The sequence below is a fragment of the Drosophila innubila genome, chromosome X, assembly GCF_004354385.1.
Source record: "Drosophila innubila isolate TH190305 chromosome X, UK_Dinn_1.0, whole genome shotgun sequence".
Lineage (NCBI taxonomy): Eukaryota > Metazoa > Arthropoda > Insecta > Diptera > Drosophilidae > Drosophila > Drosophila innubila.
Window position 1 is genome coordinate 16,884,546 of NC_047626.1, and position 18,400 is coordinate 16,902,945.

General features: G+C 41.6%; 1 protein-coding gene across 2 annotated transcripts; it reads right to left on the minus strand.

The window, feature by feature from the left end:
• Positions 1-650: 650 nt before the first annotated feature.
• On the minus strand, positions 651-13,957 carry LOC117794260 (polyhomeotic-proximal chromatin protein). 2 transcript variants are annotated; one of them, XM_034634842.1, is made up of 5 exons: positions 12,675-13,957; positions 5,902-7,997; positions 4,711-5,239; positions 2,678-4,617; positions 651-2,611 (listed from the first exon to the last, which is right to left on the minus strand). In XM_034634842.1, the coding sequence occupies exons 1-5, from the start codon at positions 12,707-12,709 to the stop codon at positions 1,833-1,835; spliced, it is 5,379 nt and encodes a 1,792-aa protein (XP_034490733.1). In that variant the 5' UTR covers positions 12,710-13,957; the 3' UTR covers positions 651-1,832. The 2 variants fall into 2 exon arrangements, with proteins under 2 accessions (XP_034490733.1, XP_034490734.1); XM_034634843.1 differs by lacking the exon at positions 12,675-13,957 and adding an exon at positions 8,099-8,141.
• Positions 13,958-18,400: the final 4,443 nt, after the last annotated feature.

Genomic DNA, 18,400 nt, shown 5'->3' on the forward strand with positions numbered 1-18,400 from the left:
TGGAATCTTTTACAGAAGTGAGTCTAGTAAGTATCTTAAGAGCTTATTACTTATAACTTCTTTGACTATCGTCAAATAATACATCGAGATATAAAAATTTACACAGCGATGGAAAGAAAAAGAAATTTCCAACTGTCGGACAGTCATAGAGTTTTTTATTCTTCCAGTACATATTGCTAGTCGCCTTTCGCACCCTCCTTGCTGCTTTCGTCACTAGCGGGGAGTGACGTCCGCAGTGACTTTGATGCAGAATGAAAATAAAGCCAAAATAATTTTTAAATTTACATGCCACAAGGAAATCGGTCAAGATTGACAAAGTTATGATAGTTACTTTAATTTGACAAAATAAGTTCTTTTATCCAGATCTTCAAAGGCGATTCCAAGAGACAAAACTTTTTTGAGGTTTTTCTAAATGCTGCCCGCATCACAGCGATTCGACAGCAGACTATTTTTAGAGTTTTAATTTATTTCCTTTGAGTGCAAATACTATATTTTAAGAAAATAAAACCAAAATATCAATTTTTAATTTCCATATTCACATTTATTAAATACTATACAGTGAAGTTTTTATTTTGTTCAGCCATAGCGAAAAAAAATCAATTTCGAAAAAAAAAATTCTTAATACTAAAAATAAAAAAAATATATATTTATGTATTGTTTTTCTTTTGTTTGTTTTCATTGATGCAAAATGTTACAATTAGATGTTAGATTGTATGTTTTAGTTTTGTAAGCTTAGTTTCAGTTGTTGGTTCGACAGATTAACCTGGTTTAACTCTCTCTATAGCATAAATGTCGGTTTAATAACCGATTCGTGTGTTTATTCATATAAATTACACATTAATGTTACTAAAAAAAAAAATAATAATTATATATAATATATATAATTGTTATAAAGATGTATAATAATAGTAATAATAATGCAACTATAAATATACTATATATATATATGTACTTATGAACTTTTAACTAAATTTAAACTTGTATTACGATTTTTGCGTATTGCTGATGATGCTTCTTTAAATACTTTGTTTAATTTTATTTCTTCATCTTTTCTATGTTTTTCTTTCTTTTAGTTTTATGTTCAAATCAGTTTGGACTTATTCGCAAAATTTGACTTATTTTTATAGTATTTCAAATAGTATTTTTTAGTACAAGTTATTTTTTTCGTTTTTTGCAGTTATTTTTTTAAGTTTAACGTTTTAAGTTTAAGTTATGCTCCACAAGGATTTCTTTTTTTCGAGCCGATCTTAGAGAAAACACTTAAGTATGTTAATCTATAATTATATATTAGATGAAATCGTCTAAGAATTACGTGATAAATTGTACAATTGATGGAGCTATGGATTATAGTTATATATATTATATATACTATACGGATAAGGGGTTAGATTAGGGTGTCGTTAGGGACAGGGAGACTTTAGTCATTAGTTGAAATCATTATCATACAAGTGGCCTTAGAAGTTTTAAGCTTAAGTTTTAAAATTACATACAGAGTTCTACAATTCGCTTGGTCAGTTGAGGAGAAGAGTTGTGATGGGGAGAGGAATGTTATCTTCGAGGAAGGTTTCAGGATGGGAAAGGAAGTTACTTTCTTTGTATTTTGTGCTGCTGTCAATCACATTCCCAGCTCAACGTTGGCTTGGTTAGACCAGTTTCCAGCTGTGGAGTTGGGATTACATTGCGCGCAACACAGGAGAATAAAGTGGTGGCGTTATTGAGTATGATGGGGAAAGCAGACTGCCACTGCTGCTGCAACTGTTGCTGCTGACTGTGTCGCCGTCTCGCTCGGGGCAGTGTTGTTTGTTTTCTGCTGCTGCCGGTTGCATGCTGCACTATTGCGTGACACCCGCCTCTTTGGCAGCATCGTTAGCGGCAGCTGCATTCACCTCCTTCATCGAATCCACTTTGGCCACAATCTTGAGCGCCGGGCCGAGTTTCATGCCCATGGCATGCACCAAATGATTCTCCTTGAGCAACAACAACGCCTGTCCATCAATTTCCTGCTGCACAAAGTCATCCACATAATCCTGACAACCTGGCAAATTCTTGATAAACTCGCTGACTTCCTCGACACTCCAGTTGCAGATTGGACGATCCGCAATGCTGTTGCTGCTGCTGGGCATTGGTGTAGCAATTGCTGCAGCTGCTGGTGCAATGCTTGCTGCGGCAACAACAGCTGCTGCTGCTGCTGCTACGGGTGTTGCAGGTGTTGGTGTTGCTGTTGCTACTGGCGTTGACGCTGTCAATTCATTCATTATCATCGCTGGCTCTGGCGTCATTGCATCCGTTTGCATCTTCTCCTCGGCCAAAGATTCATCCAGTTTGTCAGCCAAGGCCATGGCATCAGCGGCAACCATGCCAATACCGCTGCCATTGTTGTTGGCAGCACTTTTGGCCAAACGCGCACAACCCGGCGAACAATAACGTTTCCGCTTCAACTTTGCTCTATGCTCCGGCTTGCCACATTGCTCACATGCCACCATATCGGCGGCCAAGGTGCCGACGCCTACAATATTACCGCCAGCAGCAGCAATTGTTGGTGTCGTTGGTGTTATGCAGCCGGTTGTTGTTGCAATCGGCTTGAGTTCCTCCTGCATCGCTGCCTTTTTCTCTGTAAATTGAGAAGATACATTTAGATTGTTGTTGTCGTGGATGGTTTTCTTGTAGGGATACTTACTTGGCGGCTCATCGTTGCCATCTTTGTCCGTGTAGCGTTGTCGGGTCACCGGAAATGGTTCGTTGGCTTCTTGTATTATAAAACCGTCAATGACATGCGTCAACACATTTGGCTTAATCATTGCCTTGGGCAGATCTTTGCCATTGCTATTGCTGCTGCTGTTATTATTATTATTATTGTTGTTGCTGCTGCTATTGGTGGTTGCCGTTGTGCTAATGCTACTGCTGGTGGTGGTAATTGTGTTGCTTGTGCTGCAATTGCTGCTGCTGCTGGCACGCATCGCGTTGCTGGCAATACCGTTTGTTGCCGCTGAACTCGATACAGTTACAGTGTTGCTGCTGCCGCTTATGCTGTTGCTCTTAACATTGCTGTTCTCGTTGCTGCTGCTGCTGGGCAACACGGCATTGCTTTGCTTTACTGTGGGCAACTGCACGGCAGCAGCAACTGTTGCTGACGTTGGGGTTGTTGCTGCTGCTGTTGTTGTTGTTGGCTTGGTGGGCGTCGCTTCGCTTGCATCGCCATTTAACAATGTGGTTTCCGTTGTTGTTGTCGCCGTTGAGCTGCTTGCCTCCGCACTGGCTTTGCTCGACTCAAGCAATGTTGCTGCTGCCGCGGCAGCTGCTGCTGCTGTTGCTGCCTGCAATGGCGATTCAATGGGCACCAGAGATGCCGTCTGCTGTTGCTGTTGTTGTTGTTGATGCTGTTGCTGCTGCTGTTGTTGCAAGTGTGTCTTGGGTGTCTCCTGCATGCTCGCTGTTGTCATGGTTGTTGCCTTTGTGGGCGTGGCAGGCAGCGAACTCATGCTGTTGCTGAGCGTCACAAGCGCCGTGCTAGCAACAGCGCTGCTCACAGGCGGTGTTGTTGTTGGCAGACCGACAGTGGCATTCATCATCGATGTCATTGCCAAAATGGGATTCTGTGTTGGCGACGCGGCAGTCAGTTGTTGTTGCTGTTGTTGCTGCTGCTGCTGTTGTTGCTGCTGTTGCTGCTGCTGTTGTTGCTGCTGTTGTTGCTGCTGCTGCTGCTGTTGTTGTTGCGTAGCCGCTGCAATGCTTGCCGATATGAGTTGTTGCTGGTGTTGTTGCTGCTGTTGCAATTGCTGTGCCTGCTGCTGCAAGCTTGCCACTGTGCTGCTTGTTACAAGCGGTCCAGTGCTTTGATTGCTGATGGTCACAACGCTGCTGCTGGGCATCGAGTTGCTCGTTTTAGTCGTTGTTTGAAAGACCGCACCGGAGGCCGAAAGTGCTGCTTGCAACGCACTCGATGTGGCAATGCCAGCGGGTGTTGTTGTTGACGATACAGAGAAGGGCACGCTGCTTAGCTGCAACTGTTGTTGCTGCGCCTGTTGTTGTTGCTGCTGTTGCTGTTGCTGCTGCTGGTGTTGCTGCTGTGTTGCCGTCTGTTGTTGCACCACAATTTGTTGTATTATATTTTGCTGCTGTTCACGTTGCTGTTGTTGCTGCTGTGCCACCTGCTGCTGTTGCTGCTGTTGTTGTTGCTGTGCCTGTTGCACCTGCTGCAATTGATGCTGCAGCAACTGATTGTGCAACTGCTGTTGCTGTTGTTGTTGCTGCTGCGAGGCAATAAACGTATTCGGCGCCACTTGCAATATCTGTTGAGTTGTTGCATTTGTCAACGTCTGTTGTTGCTGCGGCTGTTGCTGCTGCTGTTGTGCTTGCTGTTGCTGCTGCTGCACCTGTTGCTGTTGCTGTTGGACCTGCTGCTGTTGCTGCTGCTGCAGCTGCATTGCCAACTGATGCTGCATGATTTGCTGCTGGAACAATTGTTGATTCTTCATCAGCTGCAACTGTTGCTGCTGCTGCTGTTGCTGCTGTTGTTGTTGCTGCTGCTGTTGCTGCTGCTTGTCCACGCCACCCGCCTGCAATGTCTGTCCATTCTGCAACGTTATCGGCGTGCCCGACGTGCTCATTACAACCATTCTGCATTAAAGAAAGGAGAAGACCATGTTAGAACCACTTGGAAGGACTTGCAACCACTTGGAAGCACTTGGCAGCACTTTGAAGCACACTTACTTGTTGCCTGCGGTGGTTACCACCTGATGGAGACTCGCCGCCTGCTGTTGCTGCTGCTGCACGGCAAGATGTTGAGTCAGCGCATTTGTTGCATTGCTGTTCACCTGCCCCGCCTTGCCCGCAACCTGGCCATTCTCCGTCTTCAACGTGGGCAACGCCGGACGCACAGGTTGTTGTTTCGTTCGCATCTTTGCCTTCAACAGACTTTGATTTTGTGCCGTCTGCGTTGACACCGAACTTGCTGGTCTCACTTGTGACCCATTATGTGGCAATATGGAACCGCCAGCACGTTGCAAGGCCGCCGCTGCAGCCGTCAGTTGTTGCTGCTGCAACTGTGCTGTTGCCACAGCCACCGCCTGCTGCTGTGTGGCAAGTTGTTGCTGCTGCTGTTGTTGCTGTTGCTGCTGCTGCTGCTGTTGTGCATTCGCCTGTTGCTGCTGCTGCTGTTGTTGCTGCTGCTTCGGCGCCAATGCGTCCAGTTGGGCACGCGTCTTTGTCGGTGTCTGCGTCACATTGCACTGAATGATCTCTGTGGCAAGAAAGCAAGTGAGAAATCGGGTTTAGATTGCGTTACCATAGAGATGAGCGCGTGACACGATCTTAAGCTAAATCAACCGAACATCATTGACATTAATGTAAGTCTAATTAACTTCTTATCATTTTTGTTATAAATTCAAATTGTTATTTTAGGAAGTTATTTTAAATTTAAAAAGTTTCCTTTTGTCGATTGACGGTAAATAAATAAAAAAAATATTATTTTGTAATTCTACTTTTAATATGAACTCAAATGCTAAATATTTTTATTCTATCGATTGATATTAGTTGACGTTGATTTAATAAGTAAATCATTTAATAATCATTCCTATTATCTAATTTTATTTTAAAAATCTAATAATTTTCTATCTGTCAATTTTAGTTTTATAATCCTATTTTCTAATTGGATTTAACATTTTAAGGATTTTCATGCATCGATTGATTTTGACAAAACAAATAAGTAAATAATTTTATAATTCTATGTTTAATACTTATTTAAATGTTAAATAGTTTTATTCTATAGATTTAAATAATTTTATAATCCAATTTTCAAATTTTATTAAAAATTTTAAGTATATCCCTTCTGTCGATTGATGTTGGTCGAGGCTTAAGATATTTTAAATAAGTGAATGAACAAATGAATTGCATGTTACTCACGATTCTGTTGTGTCTGTAGGGCCTGATGTGTGGCAGGTTGTTGGATGAACATGCCGGAGGTGCCATCGGGTTGTCCACGCAGTATGATGGGATTTGTGCCAAAGGGTTGGAGGCCATTTGGCCAGAACCATGGCGAGATTTGCATCTGTTGTGGCTGACCGGCAGCTGCATTCTGTAGGGGATTGATGAGCTGTGCCGCTTGTGCGGCACTCACACCGGGCAACGTTGATTGCGACACTTGGACGCATTGTTGTGTTGTCGTTTGTTGTTGCTGCTGCTGCTGCTGCTGGGTGACAACACCACCGGCAGCACCACCGGTTGCCGCTTGCACCGTATTCGTTGTGGTTGTGACCTTTTGGACCACCTTTTGTTGCAACTTGCCCTGGCCATCGCCCACTTTTGAGGCAGCTGCCGCACTGACAGCTAATGCGGCTGCTTGTTGTGCTGCTGCAGCCGTCAATTGCTGTTGCTGTTGTGTGAGCTGTTGTTGCTGTTGCTGCTGCTGTTGCTGTTGTTGCTGCTGCTGATGCTGCTGTTGTTGCTGCTGGGCAGCAGCGGCAGCCATCGATTGCAACAAGCTCTGTTGCTGCGGCGAATGCGAAATCACATTCACCGGTGAAATGAGCAACGTCTGCGGAGATTGACTCGATGGTATCGCATACGTGCCACTTGCAAATCCCGCCTGACCGCCAATCATTTGCTTGGCATTCTGTGTTGTTGTCGTGATCATTTGTGGCGCACTTCCCTGAAAATGTTTGCTGGCAGCAATCACTTGAATCGGCTGCTGTCCCAATCCCGTATTCAACAGATTCCCCGACACAATCATCTGTGGATAGATGAAGCTCGATGGCTGCATCAGTTGCACCGTCCTACCATTTGCCCAATCTCCGGGCACGCCTCCTGTTGCCGCCAGTTGCATTGGTGACATTGTGCTAATTGCTGTCGAGTGCTGTTGCTGTTGCTGCTGCTGTTGTGCCTGTTGCTGTTGTTGTTGCTGCTGCTGTTGTTGTTGCTGCTGCAGTGCGTTTTGTTGCGCATTTGCCGGACTTGCAGCACCCGCCGCCGCAGCAGCAGCCGCTGCAGCCGCAGCAACATCGCCACCAGTCAGCTGCTGCAACTGCATCTGTTGCAACTGTGTGGTTTGACTAGCATCCAACAGACTTGTGGCATGCTTCAGTTCATTGCCAGCATTATTATTGCCAGCATTGTGTGTGGGAAACTCCTGTTTCACCTGGATGGCGGCATAGGGGCCACTGGCATAGAATTGCTGCAGTTGCTCCGGTGAGATTTGTAGTGGCACCGCCGCAGCGGATGCCACCTGTTGGGCGGGGCTCTGTGATTTCTCCAGCGTGACGATCTGGCGTGCGTGAGCGTGGGCGTGGGCGTTGGCGTGGGAGGTGGGCGTGCTCGAACGTGATCTGGAACGTGACACGCTGCGCGAGCGTGCAACAGTTGCAGCTGTGGTTGCTGGAGTTGTTGCTGTTGATGTTGCTGCTGGAGTTGTTGTTGTTGGTGTTGTTAGTTGGCGACGCGATGAGGGCGGCGTGCTGGCAATCGATGTGGGCGTGCCGCCTTTAATTTTGTTATTATTCAACTGATTGTTGTTGTTATTATTTGTATTATTATTATTATTATTATTAGTATTGTTGTTGTTGTTGTTGTTGTTGTGGGTGGGCGTGGTTGCGCCTATGCCCGGATGCGGCGGACTTGCAAAATCGTACTTCTCGTCAAATGTGATGCCTGCTTTCTGCGCAAGCGTCTCCAGGCACTTTAAAGGCCGCTCTACACCAGCAATATGTTGCTGCTGCTGCTGCTGTTGTTGTTGTTGCTTGTGTTGCTGCTGCTGCAGCTGTTGTGTTGCTGCTTGCAACTTATCGCCGTTGTTGTTGTTATTGTTATTGCTGCTGCTGCTGCTTCTTATATTCGAGTTATCTTTCAAAGGTTGCGCTGTTGTTACTGCTGCTGCTGCTGCTGTTGTTGTTGTTGTTGTTGTAGCTGCTGTTACTGTTGCTGCTGCTGCTGCTAATGTTGCAGTTGTTGATGCCGATGATGTCAATGTGTTTGTGGTTAATGTTGTATCGCTTTCAGTGTCCGCTCTGCATTTGAAAAAAAAAAGATTGAAGAAACCATTTAGTCAAAATATACAATAAAAAACTAAACAACAACAGCACACACACAAACAGGCATGCACACACACTTGGAACGTTTGCGACGACGTGTGGCACGCATCATTTTGCCAAATTTCGTTGCAAAAACAGCAGCGAAACAGAAAACAAAAAAGAAGAAACTTTGAAATGCAAGCAGAAATGTAAAAGAACAAAAATGCAACGCACTGTTATCCAAAAACAAGTTGGCAGCACCCCCGCCAATTGCAATTCGCAAAAGCTCAGCAAGCGCGTGGGCACTCTCTCACACACACACACTCTCTCTCTCTCTCTCTACCGAGCTCTCCCACGCTCATCACACTCTGAGCAAAAACTGAGCGCAAAGCAAGCAAACAAAGATGAGCAATTGCAGCGAGACTCAAATCAAAGATCATTCATAATATTTATTTACATATTAACATGTACAAATGTAAACTAATTATATATTTTCTTTATTATTTTTCTACTGCTTTTAATATGAATCATTTTCACTGAACGTTATTTAAATTATGTATTAAAATATCGATACATTTATGTCTAATCAATTTTGATAGTTCAAAACAATATGATTTAGAAATTAATTTTAAATATTTGTTGTTTAGTAACTCATTTAAAAATCACTTTATTTTGTAATTGATTTCTTTCCCTTTACTGACCCACTATTAACCTCTTTGCTACCGTTGATATAAACTATCGATAGATTTTAGGCAAATCCATTTTGAAAGTTTAGGTTTTTTTTAAGTACTTAAACATTTCATGCATGTCAGTATATAAATTTAAATTTTAAGCAGCTGGAAATATTTAAAAAATTTTCTCAACTTTTGCTCAATAATAACATTATGTATATCTTGGCAGTCTTGAAGTTTGTTAAGGCCGTTTTGGGCCAATTCAACTGCTATCATTGACCCACATAGCCGTAAATGTGGCTCCAGTGTGTATACACACACACACACACTAACGAACCAATGAAGCAAGTCATTTGAGAGGGGAAAAGGGACTTTGTGTGTGGTGGGGAAAATTGCATGAGAAGACCCGGAAAATGTATATTTATAGTATGCTCGTCTATTGACGTCAAATTGTAAATTGTAAACATGAAAAAGGAGTTAAAACGAATGAGAGTGAGATAGATACAGAGCGGGGGTGTTTAAAGGAGGCGGCAAAAAGAGCTATCGAGAGAGATGCATTTGCTGTTACAGTTACATATTTGGTGCACAGCTTCAAGTACCGTGCAGTTTAATGAAACAATGCAAACATGTGTGAAATTTGGCAACATCGCATGTCCCTATACAATAGAACTAAATATCAAAATAAATAGTAATTATGCTACTAGTATTTTCAATTATATGTAACTAACAACATGCATTCGAATGAAAATTGACAACATTTTAGATCAAAAGTAAATAGGACTCAAATTTAATGGATGTAGTGGCTTTAAAGGTGCAATATTACTACGTCATACATACATATGCTACAAATATTTTCAAATATATCTAAGAGCATGCATTCGTGTGAAAAGTGGCAACATGGCTTTACACGTTACTACAGTTTAGATAGCAACTATTAAATGTAGATATTATTAAGAAAATTAATGTCGGTGTTAAATATCACAAAATATTCAATATACTCTCTTGGAGTGACTCTTTCAAGTACAAAGCGGCAATTACAATGATTTTACAAATGAAATTTGACAACACGGCATTAAAAGTTGCCAAAATTCACATAAATTCTTATCTACATATATGTATTATTACAGACTTGCTTCAGCCGAGTTCAAAGACCAACAAGTCTACTATAAAAAAAAAAAAAGACAGTTGCTGCTTGTCATACTAAAAAAAATAACAAAAAAAAAAATTAACAAAGTGTGGTTAAAGTTTCATAGCTTAACAGCACTTAGACGTATCCCTGCGAGCCTCGGCCACCACTCTTGGTCTCAACTTATCCAGCACAGAGCCGTAATGCCCGTGAGGCATATAAAATACAGAAAGAAACAAAATAAAAGGAAAATATAAAAGGCAACTACATGAACAACAACTGTGCAACAAAAATACAAGGCATGCTATTAGAGTCGGCACAGCATTAGGGTTACCCCTGGTAACACGACAGAGGCAGGCAACAAGGCGGGAAGAGTGGCGGAAAGAGGAAGCAAAGGTAGCCACAGTGGGCGTTTTTGGTCTGCACTGAAATCGGTCAGGGGTGTTTCATGTATGCGGCAGGGTTGCTCCTCGGTTGCTGTTGGGTTGCTGTTGGTTTACGGGAGGGTATGCTAAGGTTGTACGCCCCCACCAAACCACCGCTAACAGCAAAGAGCAAGCGAAAGCTGATGGTAAAAAAAAATTAAAAAGAAAAGCATTAAACTGGCGACTAGACGTTATGCCAGACGCAGCACTGGCAACAGCAGCAGCATCCTTCTCTCAAAAGCAGAAAAAAATACTTGCAACTCAAGACTGGTTCTTATATTTGTTAGTGTGTGTGTGGTGTTTGTGTGTGTGAGAGAGAGAGAGAGAGAAGAAGAGGAGGGAACACTGTATATGTGTGTGAGTCGCCGAGTGGTTTGCCATGCTGCCTGTCTGGTGTGAGAGCCTGGGGGTCCTCGAGTTTCGGGTCTCGAGTCTAACAACAATGCAACCGAATCATCATCAATTTTATTTTCGCTTCTACTTAAATTGAGTTGCAGGAAGGAAGATTGATAGCACTGCCGACGCAAACAAAACGAGCATGCGCCGAGGCTAGCCTAGCGAACGCAAGGGAGAGAGCGAACAAGACAGAGAGAAGGAGAGCGCGCGCAGCTATTAGGCCGTTGGATTTTAGCATGCAGACAGGAGAGAGGTAAAAAAAAAATAAAAATTAGAACATGAAATTCAAATTGTTGCGAGAATCATGCGTGCAAATTTCGTTTGGTGGTTGTTGGGGCATTAAACCTGTACGCTGCTGGGTGTGACGGGGACGGGACGAAAATAGATGACTACATATTGATTATACGAACGAGTTTCATTTCTGCATGCCAGTCACAGCCACCAACAACATAAAGATACACATACACACACACATGCTCGCTCGCACATTAGCACACACATACATACGTCTGCGAGTACAAATACAATTGAGTGCGCGCTATTGCTGTCACCCTTGTTGCTGTCGTTGCCGATTGCTCATAAGTGCGAATGAGATAGCAATGGTTGCTTGGTCAAATGACGAGCGCAGCTCTAACACACACATGTACAGCAACAAACATACATACATGCATAAGAGCGCGAGAATGAGTTGGTGTAGGTGTGTGTAGAGTTGTCAGCTAGCAGCAAATTTAATGCATAAGTTGATCACAACAAACAGCAAATTCGCAAACAAAATTTGTTAAGAATATCACCTGATTATTCTTGATAATATTCTTATGTCTGATTTTATATAGACACACACATATGATATTTTAATTGAACGAATACCCATGTTTCGATTTAGGAATGTAATTCTCTGAAATGGTGGCAACACTCTATACGCGCCTCAAATTTTGTTTACTTCGAAGTTCGAACTCAGGGAGCGCGGGCGATTGAGAGCAACAGAGAGATAGAGAGTGAGAGAGAGAGAGAACGCTCCACGGTCTGCTGTTGCTGCTTCCTCTTCTGCTTCAATGCTGCTGCTTAATGCCGCCTGCAGTTTCGGTTTCGGCCAAAAAATGTTACTTTTGGCTTAGAACTTTTGCTTTTCAATGCTACAAAAAAAAAAAAAGTAAAAGAAAAACCAACCACCATTAAAAGTACAAATATACACACATGCACATGACATGCATTGCGAAATTTGTTGCGAGCGTGTGTGCCTATGTGAATATGTACGTGTGTTTATATGTGTGTGTGTGTGTTGCTGAGACTGTCACTCTGCAGTGTTGTAGCCGTTGTATTATCAACAATGCATGCACCGAGCAAAGCAAATGGGGAAGGAAACTCGTTTTGGGACTTGTGATTTTTGCTCGCTTGCTTTGGATGAAGAAAAACGTTTTAAGTGCAAGTACGATTAAGATGGGACGTCAAACAGCAGTACACACATATGCATGTATTTCATATTTGTACACATTTGTCAATAGCCGCAGTGTTGGAAAACGTAGCATATTTGAACTGCGCGCCAAAGACAGCGCTGCATTAATAAGCAAGTTTATATATATGTGTGTATGTAAAGTGGTAGCAAAACAAAAAAAATAAAGTTTGCAATAAATAACTATAAAACTCATGAGTAACAAGCATAACATAAACAAAACAAAAAATAAAACAACGGCAAAAACAAAGAAGCGAAATCAGTGTGTGCACAGCACATAAATATTTCGTTCGTTGCTGCGAGGGTCACACTTGAAGCGAACCTGAGACGCGATTTTGGTGTAATAATAACAAATGAAGAAGTAGAAGAGTGAAAAGAGAGAGCTGCGTGCGTGTGAGGCAGAGACAGAAAATGTAATAACGTTAGTAATAAAGCAATAATAAACGCGAGTGCATTGACACACTTATACATACATACATGTTAGTACACATATGTATATGTATGTGTATTGTATATATACACGTGTGTGTCTTGTATGCAGCATTAAAAGATTGCAAATCAAATGTGAATTAAAAAGTAAAACGTAACGAAACGAACAAAAAATACCTTTTTTGCATAAACTTCAATGCACGACGATCCATTATTTAAAATAAAAACAATTTGTATAATAAATTAATAGTATGCATGCGGCGACGTCAACGGCGACGGCAGCAGCGACGACGACGACGGCAGCGACGTTCTGTTGTTTGATGTTACTGCTGTGACGGCGACTGCGAATGCTCTGCTGTTGCGGCTGCTGATTGTTTTTATTGTTGTTGGCAGCATATTGCTGCTGCTGCTGCGTTTTTGTAATTTTTGTTTTGTTTTATTATGTTATTAGTTTATTTGGTACATTAACAAATACAAAATAAACACACACACACACAAGGCAGTTAACATACATATATGTACAGATAAACAGGCAAAAAACGTAAACGTAAAACTTTGTTGCAAAGAACAACAACAACATCAACATGAAGAAAACATACAAAAATGTACACAAAAAAAATGTCTCGCCGAGCGTCAGCCTCAGTGTCAGAGTCGTTGTGTGAGTGTTGTGTTGTGTATGTGTGTATAGTATGTATGTATGTGTAGTTTGGTTTTCTATCTGTGTGTGTCTGTGTCCGTCTATGCGTTTGTATGCGCTGTCTGAGACTGCGACTGAGGCGTGTAAATGAGCGTTTCGTGCACGAGAGTAATAATTAGTACATACTCCACTCGCTGCAATGGCTGCGTCGACGACGGCGGCGACAGCGACGGCTCACAATTAATGCAGTGACTGCTTTTGGTTTATATTACTTATTACTTTTCAACTGTATTTGTTATTATGTTGCATAGGCCAAGCACCTGTACACGCGATATGCGTGGGCAGTCGGAGGGGGCGGGGGAGGGGCTTTTCGGTTTTGCCTTCAGATCTTCTTCGGCTTACATAAAACGCGGCGACAACTCTAGCAACATATTTTTTGTTAGGCGGCACAAATTCACTGCTCGCTTCGGCAGCGACTGCGACAGCGACGCCGGCAGCATAACTTTTCACTTTGCAGCATGTATCTTGTATTTGATGATTTTGTTTGTTGTTTAATTTAAATACAGCTACACATGTAACAGCAAAAAAAATATATATAAAAAATCCAGATCCAGATGTTAATCAATTGCGGCTCGACTCAGTCAGCATGCTTTTTTTTTTTTGTTTTTTTGTCGATTAGTTTCTTTATGTATACATGTGTGTGCGTTGCGCGTCGCGTTGTATCTTGTATCTCGACTGGCGTTTGCGGGCAGATCGACGCGAGCGAGCAGCGATTTTAGGTTCGACCACCAAAAACAAACCGTTCGCTGCCAAGTTGAATTTCAGACTAAACCGCGCGCAACGGCGACAACTCTGCCGAAACAAAATGAAGCAGCAGCGCGCATGAGTGTTGGTGGATGTGCGCGTGTGTGTGTGTGCGTGTGTATTGTGTATCTGAGGAGGGTTGGTAGGCAGCTGGACGAGGAAAACCAGTTTTCTCATACACACGTACAACATTTCTCTATAACAAATGCGGGCGTGCGAATGCAATGGCAACAGCGATTCACATGCCATTATCAGTTAGCGAGAGTGCGATAGCGACAGCTCCACGACTCGCTGTCTGCTATGTTTTGTTATATGCGCTTTGGGGGTGTGTGCGAACGAAAGAAAAAATGTACACGAACAAAAAAAAAAGAAAAAACGAGGCTACACAGCTGGCGGGCAGGTGTATTGTATTTGCTTTCGCGCCCGTTGTAGCTCATTCATTCATACATATACATACGAATGTATGTTTGGTTGTGAATATATATATATGTGTGTGTGTGTGTGTATGCTGTCAACCACCCTGCCCGCTGCCGTTACCCCAACCACTGCCGCTATTACCATCGAGCGGGAGACCAGTTTTCTGTGTCTGTATACTCGATTGTCGTCTCATCGTGGTTGTTGCTGTTGTTTCTTCTGGCTTGCTTGCTATACTTCATCTTCTTTTTTCGATTTCGCATTTGCCACCACCACCACCATCGCATAAAATTACATGCATACAAATATATGTACATACATACATACCTGAGCTGACTAGCAATCGACAGCGGCTTTATTTTATTATTAGTTTTGCTTGTCGGCGTCAGCCGGGTCGTTTTGCTTGTCGTGGAATGGTGGACGCGGGAAGGAGGAGGGGGTATGCGTACCGCAAAAGCAAACGTAACAACAACAAAATGCTTATTCGTTCGCTTTCGCTTGCTCGCTCGTTCGTACAGTGGGCCATCTTTCAATATTATTTGTTGAATTTTATTTTCTTTCCGTTTCGTTTATCTCACTGCGTTCAATCCTTGTTCCTGTAGTTGTGATCTTGAGTTGTATTTGGAGTTTACACAGTGGCGCAAAGCTATCTTACTAAGACGCTTTTTAGCAATGTTTGGGTAGAAAATAAGTAATTAAATAAAAATGCAAATTTGTAATTGCATGTTATGTATATGTTTTCCAATATAATAATTTGTACCCCAGACTTGACCTGTTTTCGTTTCAATCTTTTATTTAAATATTATATTTATTTGATAATTTGTTTTTTAATTTTTTTTAAACTTTAATTTTGATGACTGCTTTTAGTGCTATATAATTAATTAAATAAATAAATAATAATATTAATGCATTATAACTCATTTCAATAAATTTCGTTTGTATAAGGTTGTTCCTCAAACTGATTCGGATTTGCTTAAACCAAATCTATAACTGTTTCAGGAATCTCCTTATTGTTATAAAACTAAAAGAATTTGATCAAAATTTTATTCAAGTAATGTTTAACAAATAAAAAAAAATCGAGTTAATAAATTAAATATTACACAAAATCATTGCCCTTTCACCACTGTGCCTTGTCAGACGCTCTGGTATTCCATTTTTCATTTTGTTGTTGCTGCCCCTGTGCAGTGTGTGTGCTGTCCTCACATACATATAGGTGCATCTGTGTGCGTGCGCCGCTTTGGGCTGTTCTTGGGCCGACGCGTCGTTCATAAATGTTCATTATATGTATGTATGTCGGCATGTGTATGTATGTATGTACGAGTATATCTGTATCTTCGTCTTTCGCTGCTGTTGTTGTTGGGCCCACTGCTGGCAATGACAGGCAGCGTTGATGTTGATGTGAGCAGACTCGAAGCTTGAAACGAACGAAGCCCCGAAACATTTCAGTCTTTCGTTCGTTCGTTTTATTTTATTTTATGTTTTGTTTCTTTTTTTTTTTGCTGCAGCCGTCGCCATATTATTTTTACGCTCGTTAAGTGTTTTTGCCTGCTTCTCTCTTCTCTATTATGCCTTTTATTTGGTTTTTGATTGTGGCCTGCCTTTATGTGTTGTTTTTGTTGTGTGTGTGTGTATCGCTGATCCGGCTTCATCTTTGGCTGGACTTTGTGTGTGTATTGGATTTTTGATGGTTGGACTTTCGGATTTTATTTTGTTTTTGTATTATTTTTTTAGTAGTTTTTTCTTATTAGCTGTTGAAGTCTTCTTCTTCTGCTTCTTATGCCACGTTCAACTGTACAAAGAGCCATGCGGAGCATGCGCTCTTTTTTTTTTGTTGTTTCCAATTATTGCCTCTTACTTTAGTTGTTGTTGTTGCTCTTCTTCTTGTTGTTGTCGGTGCTGGTTGGGGGGTCGTTGTCGTTGGCGCCGCAGTGTGAGCGAGCGCACGAGTGTGTGTCCCACTGTGCGTGTGTGCATGTGTGTGTGTATTTCGAACAAAAATGACAAATGTATAATCAGCGTAAATTGCTTTGCGCGTGCTTTTTTCCACTGGCATCAATTTGTTTACTGCTCTCTCGCTCGCTCTCTTGAGCACTGCTGGCCCGCTTGCTCTCATTAGCACTTTGCTTATACAATGTCTGTTTGTGTGTGTGTGTGTTTGCTGTAATTGCCTCACACTCACACACATTAGCATTGACATTGTTATCGATGTGCTGTTTTTGTTGCTTTTGTAATTGTTAGAATTTCCTACACCATTTTTGAAAAAAATACCTTGGAATTATCAACATCTGCATACACATACAGACATACATATACAAGCATACAAACATACACACAGATCCAATGGCTTGCTGGGGTGTCGTTCGGGGCGTATGAGAATGCGTTGCGCCTGTGTGTGTGTGTGTGTTGATTCAACTATCAAAATGGGTTGCTTGTTGTTGCTCTGTTTGCTTTGTTTTTGCCTTTTGCTTCAATTGTAATGAAGGCAGCTAAGGCGTGGTCAGATCACCACCACCACCACCAACTTCCGAAAGGCTTTTCGACGACCCCTAGCTGTATCTGTTTATCGTTATCTGCACCAAATTTTTGGAAACCCCCCACAATACCCACAATATGCGAAATCCTCCTCACGCTCAGCTAATTAAGCTATTTGACTCAGACGTTATCCGTTTCAACCTAACCTCAACCCTCGTGCATGCACCGTTAGTCGATGTGTAGCGCACACTGGCAGTCGTTGTAGTCGTCACTAGAGGACTCTCAGGTCAAGTTATTGACTTGGGAGTGTTTGTATTTTAGGCGGCCAGTGCGACCTTTGTATGCGCTACATTCAAAATAATATATGACATGCTATTGATTGAACATCTGGTTATATATACTATATAAACTTTTATAACTTTTGAAAATCTATTCGTAAATGGTTTTTGATATTTTAGTAAATCGATCAAAATAGGTAAAAAATACAACAAGTTTGATTAAGAAAATTACAAAGCATACGTATTTATAGTAAATCGATAAAAAAAATAAAAATTGGATGGGTTGGCTTATAGATTATATTATACTAAAACTAAAAAAGAGATAAAGATAGTAAAAAGTTTCAAATTTCTAGCATTGTATCTTCTATAAATATATATTGTTAAAAGGGGCAGACTACTCGTATCAATCTCTTCACCCTGCCAAATATTTATTGCTGACCCTCTTGAGAATTCGTTAAAACCCATCGAACAAGCACAAACTGTACCAGCTCGACGCATTAGATATGGGAAGGGTAGTTAGTTTTTGTAGATTCGGACATGGGCCTCTCTTGGTTAGTCCCTTTTCATTAACTCGGAAGGGTTGAACTTTGACACTAGGTTGAAAACTATGTGACCTCGACCCCTGTAAGGATAACACTCCCTTTTTTGTTCTCCATTTTACGCACTGTATCAAACGCGTTTCCAAAGCAAATATTCTACAATTACCCCCAAAAACAGAAACTATTAAGAGAAATATGTACATTCAACCCCTAAGCTCGTTAAGGGCTGATCTGTCCAGTTGTTGTTGTCGCTAGACTTTTGTGGAAATCAACTAAGCGTAAACCGGAAGAACGATCTTTATTGAAGAGAACCTGAAAAATGCTGGGATAGGGGTTGGGGGTGGTAAGTGAGAATCGAGCTTAAGCTAAGGGATGTTTTATGGTGCCATAGGGTTTTCGAGGTGTAGACCACCCTAAAACTCTGGGAATTGTTGAATATTTTCGAAAGAACTGATGTTACTACAACTATTAGCTTAAGTATCTTTATTAATATTAAATATTGGTTTGTATTTGATTATACAATATCAGTTGTTATCATTTAATCTTTAAATATTCTCCACCTATTATCATCCCCGCTACCCCTCGAGCACAAGGTTATATTGTATTCGTTCCAAGTTATGTAACGGAGAGAGGAGGTCTGGGAGACCCTATAAAGTATATACATATATTCCTGATCAGCATCAGCAAAAATGTATAGATAAAATTAATATAAAATACAATTTGGGTAACGCGTATTTTTTATTTGAAACTTGTGATTGA